Genomic DNA, 10,620 nt, shown 5'->3' with positions numbered 1-10,620 from the left:
GACAACCTCCTTCCCTCCGCCAGGGCCTTAAAAATGGGTCGTGGCTGGGTCTTCCAGCACGACAATGACCCAAAACATACAGCCAAGGCAACAAAGGAGTGGCTCAGGAAGAAGCACATTAGGGTCATGGAGTAGCCTAGCCAGTCACCAGACCTTAATCCCATTGAAAACTTATGGAGGGAGCTGAAGCTGCGAGTTGCCAAGCGACAGCCCAGAACTCTTAATGATTTAGAGATGATCTGCAAAGAGGAGTGGACCAAAATTCCTCCTGACATGTGTGCAAACCTCATCATCAACTACAGAAGACGTCTGACCGCTGTGCTTGCCAACAAGGGTTTTGCCACCAAGTATTAGGTCTTGTTTGCCAGAGGGATTAAATACTTATTTCCCTCTGCAGAATGCAAATAAATTCATATACTTTCCACAATATGATTTTCCGGATTTAATTTGTGATGTGCTATCTCTCACTGTTACCAATAACCTACCCTTCAATTATGGGCTGCTCATGTCTTTGTCAGTGGGCAAACTTACAAAATCAGCAAGGGATCAAATACTTATTTCCCCCACTGTATGTTGAAAGATGGGCGTCCTCTTTCAAAAATGAGCCCAATAGTAACAGACATGGGATCAGAGCCTCTGAATGTGAGGAGGGGTATCAGTGACACAGAGAGAGGGGCAGAGATGGGATTAAATCCTCTGAATGTGAGGAAAGGGATCAGTGACACAGTAACAGTGACAGAGATGGGATTAGAGCCTGTGAATGTGAGGAGGGTGATCAATGTCACAGTAAGGACAGAGATGGAATTATATATTTTGAATATATAATGAAAAACATTAAAATCTACAGCTCTGTCCTTAGAGCGAGGAATATTAAGTTAGACTGTAAGCTTATTAGGGCAGCAACTCATTGTGCTTCTCTGTAATTTGGGTCAAATCTCACTGTTTTATTATCTGTCATAAATACTGAAATAGTGACAATAGGAATATTAAGAACAAAAACTATTTTCCCTTTGCTTTTCTGTGTGGCACTTCTCATATGCCTTCCTTTCTTTTATCCAGGAACATCTTCACTGTCTGCAGGCACACACTGTCCTTTAAGGGCAGAGTAATGTTAATATAGATTGTAAGCTCTTTGGGAGAAGGCTCATAGTATTTTGGGGGATAATTTCTGTGCGATCTGCAAGCTAAATTTTAAAAGAAAATGTCTGATAGATTTTGCAAATTCAGGACCTAGAGCACCACAGGCACTTCACAATAAGTACCACCACGTCCATCAACAGGCCTGCCAATGCCCAAAACGTCCAGGGGATGGGAACAGGGTTGGCTTTGGTGGAAGGTAGGAGCCCATCAGATGATGCAAATGATCTGCCATAATCCCCATCCATTGATACAAAACCTCCATAGTGGTGGTATGCAGTCTCGTGATCCACCCCTCATGAAGCTCATTGAGGAGGGGAAGGGAGTTTGGATTTAGCTCATGTTTTTTTCAGTTGTAGCTCAAGGTGAGTTATATGCAGGTACAGTAGATATTTTTCTGTCCTCGGAGGGCTTACAGTACATAAGTACATAAGTAATGCCACACTGGGAAAAGACCAAGGGTCCATCGAGCCCAACATTCTGTCCACGACAGTGGCCAATTCAGGCCAAGGGCACCTGGCAAGCTTCCCAAACGTACAAACATTCTATACATGTTATTCCTGGAATTGTGGATTTTTTCCAAGTCCATTTAGTAGCGGTTTATGGACTTGTCCTTTAGGAAACCGTCTAACCCCTTTTTAAACTCTGCCAAGCTAACCGCCTTCACCACGTTCTACGGCAACGAATTCCAGAGTTTAATTATACGTTGGGTGAAGAAAATTTTTCTCCAGTTTGTTTTAAATTTACTACACTGTAGTTTCATCTCATGCCCCCTAGTATTTTTGGAAAGCGTGAACAGACGCTTCACATCTCCCACAGCTGGCGATGATCCTCCCATTCTTCTGTTAGGGGGTATGAGGACGGTCATTGGGCAACTCCAGAGCAGAAGATATGGGGGTGACATGAACATTGAAGGGGGTTGTGACATGTACGAGCTCAAGGGTCACGGTTTCGTCGGCCTCCCCATCCTCTCCTCCCTGTGTAGGCGTCATCAACCATAGACCTTAAAATAGAAAGGCAAGTAATTAAACACACAAACACAAACATACACACAAACAACGCCAATGTCCTATTGTAACTTCGTGCAACACACAAATGACACCTCTGTACTCACGTGCTTCTTCTTCATCTTGTCTGCAACATGGTGTTGCAGGTTCTTGAAACCATGTTGAAGTGCCCGCAACCAGATGGCCACCTACCAGAAGAAAAAAAGAGATCATCCGGTTAACAAACGGTTGCTGAGCCCACTGCTACTGGTCCCTTCCAGCACCCCCACAGCACATCACATTACTCACCACCTTCTCTGTCCTCAGTTGTGGGACCTGTGGTCGAACCTGGCAATCTGGCATCTTCCAGATGTTCACCTACAAAGATAAACACAAACGAGGTTGACCCAAAACCGCCCATGACCAAACTTCTTACCGCCACCCATCCCATTGTCTGCAATATGATAAACAAACTCACCTTCCATACCACCAATGGCATCCTCCGACGTGTCGACACCACCACACAGGCCGACCACCTGCTCATGGCCAAGGGTGGGCAACACAGCCTCCTCCAGGGGAGTCAGCTCCAAGGCACATCGAGGGCCACCCCCTGTACCCTTTCCATTCTTCCACTTCTTCCGTGCCTTGGCTTTGACGATACCCCTGAAATCTTGCCAACGATGCTTACACTGCTCCACGGTGCACATCTGCACACCGACAGCAGTCACATCATCTGCAATCTTCCTCCATATTTTGTTTTTTTTGGCCAAGCGAGAGCCTGGACTTTTTAAAAAGCCGACCAAATTCTTCGCATACACGATGCACCAAAACTTGTAGCTCATCCTCGGTGAATTTTGGCGCACGCTTCCGCGTACCATTGCCATCAGGGCCCTCACTTTCAACCACTGTTTCCTCATCCTCCTCCCATCGTTGCACATTATCCTCCATTGCTTCCAGAAAAAAAAAAATTGAGGAGATGTTAACATCTTGAAAATGCACACTTATCACCCTGCCATCACCCTGCCATCACCCTGCCATAAGCTCATCTCTCTGCTTGAAACATCACTTACCAATGAAAACAGAAAGGAAAAAAAAAACATGGCACACACCACACACCTTAAATAAAATAAAATGGAGGAGAAATTAAGAACAGGAACAGGCAGGAAGAAGCACACTTACCACCCATACATAAGTTCATCTCAACGTCTCACCTATGAACACACAGCAAAGCATGGAAAATCAAGGAGGATTCAAACAACGAGGCAGACACCACACACTAGTAGCCGTTGTGATCAAAAAGTCACTCACGCTCCAAGCTCCGCTTAGAGAGTGACATGTATCTTACACGCCGTGGACGCACGTATATGATGTGTGACATGCGTACAAGAGCCACAGTGATAAGTGCATTTAGCGAATGACTATTGTGCACATGCATTTCCTACACCGCTAGTGGGGATTTCACCAGATTAGCAATACTTTCATGCATCCAACTTTTGAATACCGTGCTGAACATTTGCAAGTTGTTTTTTTAGAGCATCCATCGTTTTTTCTAAATCGGTAAGTTTACTATGTGACTTTTATGTTTTCGGTTCTTTTACGTTTTGTTGATGCTTCTACCCCCAGAGACAAAGTAGTGTAAACATGGGCACCTCAAATTTAAAAAAAAAAAACAGATGTGAGGCCAAAAGGATGTAAAAGCCCCATCCTCTGACATTTCTCCCTTCCTTCCACCCCATCTCCCACCATTTCTCTCTCCTTTCTTCCGCACTGGGTTGGGGTGGGGGAGAGGTTGAAGGAGGGATGACTGACAGGGAGGGCACACTCTGAGGCTGGGGGATAAGCAGGCTGGCCTGAGAGCAGGCTCTTCTGCTGTGGTCGATTGAAATTCTATTTTTCTATTATTTGCCACTCCTTGAAAGCTGCTACCTGAGGCTTCTCTCAGTTGGCCTAATCATAGAGCCACACCTGCATACGTTTACAGCAAGGTTAAAGTAGAAACCACAAATATTTACTTTCGCTTTCAGACAGAGAAGGAAGAGAAGCAGGTTTAAGGTGAAAAATGTATATTTATGCTGTAAAACTTAGGAAAAACAGTGTCCGACATCCTTGTATTTATAATGTTTTGTTAGTAAACATTTAGATGGACAAATTAACATGTTTCCTGTTTTACATTTCAGAATATCTTCATTATGAAGGAGAGGAGTCAGAGATTCGACATATCTTGTGGGATCTGCACTTCCTGAGACTACAGAGACTATTCTGAGAAGACCATGAACATGAGGTAGAGTAAACTCTCCAAACACCTTCAATTGTTCTGGTAAACCTCGCTGCTCTCCCCCAAACTTTTCAGTACATTTACAGAAGGGGAGTGAGGGGAGTTTTGCTACTTAGAGTGACTGGCTATGTACTGAGTATGGGATATGAAACAGTGTGCAGGGTGAAGAAACTGTCATCTTTCCAAACAACCTTCAGAAACATATCGGCAAGATACTTGTAGCTGTAACCCTACAGGGCCTTCCTCTAAATATAGGATAGAAGGGAGATGGTGGTGCTGCCGGACTGTTATCATTCTCACATCATTTTTAAAAAGTAAATTTCCATCATGAAATCTAACATAAACCTAATTTTATAAAACCAGGTATGCCCAGAGCAGAACATTTGACCACACCATTCTGGTACTGAAGATACATGGTCGGATTTCATTTATGGGCACCTATAAGCAAGTGGGGGTGGGGTGGGAGGGGAATGGTCCCTCCTGAAATCACTAGAAATGGTGTCTTCCCCTCCTGCATTACCCTTGCCCGGATCCTCCCTTCTCTTATGTGCCCTCTTACTTCCACTGCTGTACCTTACTTAGCCCCGCAGCTGGAACATTGCTTCTTCTCTAAGTGATTTCCACTGCGGACTCTTCCAGCACTTGTGCACTTTCTAGCAGAGGCTTCCTGTCACAATAAAAACCCATATGAGGGGGAGGGTATCACAAGGTCTATCAATGCAATGCACAATTGCTAAAAGGCCCCATGCTACAGACTTACAGAAGAAGCATTGCTGCACTTGTGGGGTGATCTAAGACACAGGCCTAGATCAAGGCTGGCAATTGCAGCAACTCTCCCATTCCTGCTCTATAACATCCTGAACTGTTCCAGTATTGAGACCCATCTCCCCTGCCCCCATACGTGCACACACAATTGGAGATGTCCTGCTGGAACATTATGTCCCTGAGCCTCAACTTGTCTTCATGTCAGTGTAACTTAATTTCACTGTATTGTAGGTAATATGATTGTATTATTTTCAGAGGTCCAAGAGATGGATTTTCCTGAAATATCTTGGAGAAGAGCTCTCTTCTCTCTTTTCGGCTTTGTCCTTCTGTTGACTTGTCTTCACTTCCAGAATGTAAATGCAGGTGAGAGTCACTCCAATGTGAAATTTTATAGCTTGATTTGTTGTTACTACCAGCATTTATGTGCTGAGTGGACTGAAATGATCTTTAAACATTGTGAAATTAGAGACTTTTTAGCTTGACCACCAAGCAATTTTTGCACACTCAAAAATGTTTGTACTGTAAAACTATCACTATTTGGAAAAAAAAAAAAAAGAAAATTGGGTACCAGCATACTGTTAATGATGTCACAGTGATGCAGACTTTTGTAAACAATAATTTGAGTTTGAGTAATTTATATTTGATAATATGATGATTGTGTGGGAGCGAGTAGTGTAGGGGCAGGAAACACTCTCTCACTGATGAAGTTCAGCCTTCTTTCGGCAGATGGTGCTAGTCTGCTTAGTCTTAGTTCAGCCACCCGGCAGCAGGTGGCGCTAGGCTGCAGAGGTTGAGCCTGTCAGAGGGGTGGGGCTCAGGCCAGGAGGGAGCTAAAAGCCCTCGGGCAGTTCAGAGAGAGGAGGCCCCGATACAGAGACTCCAACGGAGAAAGAGCAAGCAGGAGACCCCAATACAGAGGCCAGGGAAGGAAGATTAAGAGCCCCAGCATACGGCTTTATTGAATGGTTCTAGATGCTGTGACTTGGCTGAGGGCCAGACCTGAAATTATAAAGACAGAAAGAGAGAAAAATATAAACTGTGTTTTTGGGTCCTGTTGGCCCATGCTAAAACTGTTTTCTCGCTGAAGAGGAGACTTTACCTGTGTATGTGAAGCAAGAGATCAGGTTAGGTTAATAAACTATTCATTTGATGTTTATATACTGTGTTTGGCTGAGCTATTGCCAGGGGCAGCAATACCCCTCAGCTGGGGTCTCACGATGATTTACAGATAATATCTTTAAAGCATTTTGGATTGGAATGGCAATCATGGGCAAGGTGTTGGCAGATGATCTGGGGCAGCCTGCCACAGGGACCAATCATCAAGGCTGTTAAGAACTTCCTAAAGCGACTGAAGGCCTGTGAAGTTGGGGGGTGGACACTTTGAGCATTCACAGGGCTCCTTTTACTAAGGATAGGTTTACCATATTTGCCCTGACAAAAAAGAGGACACCGGTCACACCCCATCATGCTCCTCCACCGCAGTGTCACCTTGACCCCCCCCCCCCCCCAAGAAAGCCAGATTCCCTTCCAAATCTTTTTTTACAGCTCCATTCCTCCACCCACCCACATACATGATTGCGATCCACATCCCCTCCCCTCCTGTACCTTTTTCTTTTCATCCCTTCACACTCTGGTGGCCTAGTGGCCTCTCTTCAGGGCAGGAAAGAGCCCCTTCTTTCCTGCCTGGGGCTTCTGCAGCCCATTCGCTGCCGGTGCCGTTTCACAATGGCTGCTGAGAGTTCCAGCGGTGAGCTCGCAAGACTCTCACGAGGTCACCGCTGGCACTCTCAGCAGCCATTTTGAAGCAGCAGTGACAGCAAACGGGCTGTGGAAGAGAGGCCACTAGACCACCAGATACGAAAAGGAAAAGATATGGGAAGGGAGGACACCCTGAGGCTGGCCTGCCCAAGTCATATGCCAGTGGGAGAGGGAATTGGACGGAGGGGTTTAGTAATGTTCTGGGGGCTAGAAGGGAGGGTTATTGGATGGAAAGTTGGGGGGGGGGGGGGTTGGAAGGAGGGAGTTTGATTGTAAAATAAAAAAAAAAACAAGCACACTTTATTAGCTAGTCTCCATACCCTTTTCCCTATAGTTTTAAAACTTGAAGTTTCTGCCAACAGAAAGTCTCTAGAAGGCATAGAAGGGCCCTGTACAGTCCTTCAGATAATATTTAATTAATGATTAAATAAATATACCTTCCCTCCCTATGCAGTGAAGAGCCCTCCCCCACCCAGAAACCCATCAACAATACATTTTAACCGTTTATCAAACAAGGACAATAACTTATGAGTGGTGTTAATAATTGGATTGGAGGCAATACTCCTGGGGAGGTGCGCACCTAATAAAGAAGTGTGGGTGAGGGGTGATTACAGACTGCTCCAACAGCAACCATCTGGGTGGAAGATGGACATCAAAGGGGGCAATCCATTCTAGGCCCTGGCGAATAATAAATGCCTTATGATAGGATAAGAGATCAGGAAATTTAACTCCACCCTGTAGTTTAGATAATTTAAGCTTTCCTAGGGAAGTTCGTGGTGATTTGGAATTCCATAAGAAACTGGAGAACAGCTTTCCACCCTCCTATAGAAAGCAGCAGGGAATAGAATAGGAATCATACTAAGGGCATATGTGATTTTGGGGACTACCATCATTTTGATAGAGTCTAGTCTACCCCACCAAGTGAGATGAAGTGGAGACCAAGATGAAAGGGAACTCACAACCATGGTAACAATTCTTGCAGAGTTAAGCTGTACAGTAGTATGAAGGTCCCTATCAAAAAGGACACCCAGATACTTAATGGAGGAGACCACCCACTTAAGGGGATAGCCAGGTAGGGTGAAAGGGGTGCAGGCATCATTTAGAGGCATCAACTCAGTTTTGTCCCAATTAATTTTGTAACCAGATAAGCTGGAGAATTGAGAAAAGAGCTGAATAAGAGCATTCAATGATGCCATAGGATTAGTGAGATATAGCATGATATCATCTGCATACGCTGAGAGCTTAAATTCCTCCTTTCCCATCACTATGCCAGTGATATCAGAGTTCTGGATAGCAACCAAAAGGGGCTCAAGTGCTAAGTTAAACAGCAGGGGGGAGACGGGGCAACCTTGCCTCGTGCCTCTATGCAACTCAAAGAAGGCAGAGAACTCACCATTAGCTAATATTCGTGCAGACGGCTAGAAATATAACAGACGCACCATATGCAAAAAGGAATGAGGGAACCCAATATGCGCAAGCACACCAAATAAATATTTCCACTCCACCCGATCAAAGGCCTTTTCAGCATCTAAAAAGACTGATAAAACAGGGTCGGTCCTCTACTTTATGTATGCCTATTTGGAACAGGGGCGTATCTGCGTGGGGCCACAGGGGCCTGGGCCCCCGCAGATTTTGCCCCGGACCCCCCTACCGCCGTTAACCCTCCCTCCCTCGCCTACCGCCGTCACCTACCCCGAGGTCCGCTTCCTCCGGCTTTTTAAAATATTGCTTCAGCTGGCGGGGGACCCCAACCCCCCACCAGCCCAGCCGCGATCTTTAACTTTTTCATCCTCGTCGTGCAGCGCGCCGTGAAAGCTGCATGCATCTTTAGTTCCAGTTGGATGGAGTCTGACGTCGCAGCACGTATTAACGTCAACGTGCTGCGATGTCAGACTCCATCCAACTGGAACTAAAGATGCATGCAGCTTTCACGGCGCGCTGCACGACGAGGATGAAAAAGTTAAAGATCGCGGCTGGGCTGGCGGGGGGTTGGGGTCCCCCGCCAGCTGAAGCAATATTTAAAAAAGCCGGAGGAAGCGGACCTCGGGGTAGGTGACGGCGGTAGGTGGGGGAGGGAGGGAGTGTTAACGGCGGTAGGGGGGGTTGACGGCGGTAGGGGGCGGCTGACGGCGATAGGGGGGCTATAATGTGCCCCCTCACTTTAGCCCCTGCCCCCCCCTACCGCCGAACCTCAGATACGCCCCTGATTTGGAATAACCCTAAATTTACCATTGGAAAAAAGCAAGTTTCCTGGTCTCACTGGCAATGTATAGGCATATGGAATCTTGGACATTTAGTTGATCTAAATGCTCGTACTTGGAAAAATTTCACAGCTATGCAGGCTGACTTCCCTTTATTAGACTCTCAATTCTTTCAGTGGTTCCAACTTAGCTCCATGTTGAAGAAAAGCCACTTGCAACTCGTTAGGATGCCCCCTTCCCCAGAGCTTATTGATGTAGCCAAAAGCCTTCGATCTACAAAACATGTTGCCTCACATGTTTATGCTTTCTTTTTAAGTAAATCTCCCATTACATATCTGGGTCTGCGTAGGTGTTGGGAGCAGGATATTCAGCAGCCCATTTCTGATGGAAGCTGGAAGCAGATATGGAGCTTATTGTTTAAGAGTTCCAGGTCTGCTGCCAACACACAGTCTCTTTATTTTTTTATGCACAGGTCATTATGGACGCCCCTTAGGTCCAATACCATTAACCCTTCTATCTCTAGCCTCTGTTGGTCTTGTCATGCGCAGCGGGGTACCCTCAAGCACCTTATTTTTGACTCTGTGTGTCTTAAAATGTTTTGGAATGACATCTGGCTCACTTTAACCCTAGAACGCATATTGGGGGCCTTTTAGGCCCCCATGCTTACATTTTTGCTATTATCTGCAAAATTACTTTAGTTAGAATTTTGAAACTCAAGGTATTACTCAAGTATGTCATTGTTGATAATATCCAGTTGTTCATATAATTTTTTTTCATAGGCATTATGGTGTAACAATGCTTGTTTGGTGAAAACTACATCTGTACGAATTGGGGGCCTTTTAGGCCCCCGCTGTTTTTATCATGTTCTCAGAAGTGTTTGTGTCTCAAGTTACTTTATTTGTACTCAGTAATGCTGGTGGAGGGGCCAGGGTGTGGATAATAACATGTGAGGATGTCATGTGATTTTTGGAGGGAGTGATAAGGCCGTGACATCACCTCAGGTCCTCTGAACACTGAGGACAGTATACACTGTGAGCTAATTGCTGAAGGACCTGTGATAAGATAAGCTGTTGAGAGGAAATCTGTTTCATTTTCTAACATCTAGTCAGCAATGGCACAGTCTTCCTCCAAGTGTCTGACTGACCAAGAGATTGAAGCGATTATGTTTCAAAGCGATGATGAAAGTGAACTATCTTTGTCTGATGAAGAATATCTGCCACCAGCTAATCAAACATCCTCATCCAGTGATTCTTCTGATGATGAAGAAGTGAATCTAGTGGATCCTCAAGAAGTGATAAGTAGAACATCCAAAACGAATGTTTTTTGGGACAGTAATCCTACATTAGTCGGACGTACTCCAATACACAATATTGTGAGACAGGCTCAAGGAGCTGTGGGAAGTCCCAGTTACTTTACCCCTAAAGATGTATTCTGTACTTATTTTTCTGACAATATTGCAGAAGAGGTCCTATTATGTTCAAACCTAGAAGGAAGACGT

At 45.2% G+C, this 10,620-nt stretch overlaps 1 protein-coding gene across 1 annotated transcript in view; it reads left to right on the top strand.

Annotated features, from left to right (window-relative positions):
- Window positions 1-4,122: 4,122 nt before the first annotated feature.
- LOC115466348 (butyrophilin subfamily 1 member A1-like) overlaps window positions 4,123-10,620 on the top strand; it is a 148,201-nt gene continuing 141,703 nt past the window's right edge. The window contains exons 1-3 of the mRNA XM_030197537.1: window positions 4,123-4,175; window positions 4,301-4,404; window positions 5,419-5,526. Of these exons, the coding sequence (XP_030053397.1) occupies window positions 5,430-5,526 (97 nt within the window). The 5' untranslated portion in view covers window positions 4,123-4,175; window positions 4,301-4,404; window positions 5,419-5,429. The remainder of the gene's footprint in view (window positions 4,176-4,300; window positions 4,405-5,418; window positions 5,527-10,620) is intronic.

This window comes from Microcaecilia unicolor, chromosome 3 (assembly GCF_901765095.1).
Source record: "Microcaecilia unicolor chromosome 3, aMicUni1.1, whole genome shotgun sequence".
Taxonomy (NCBI): Eukaryota; Metazoa; Chordata; class Amphibia; order Gymnophiona; family Siphonopidae; genus Microcaecilia; species Microcaecilia unicolor.
This window is presented reverse-complemented; position numbering and strand designations above follow the sequence as displayed.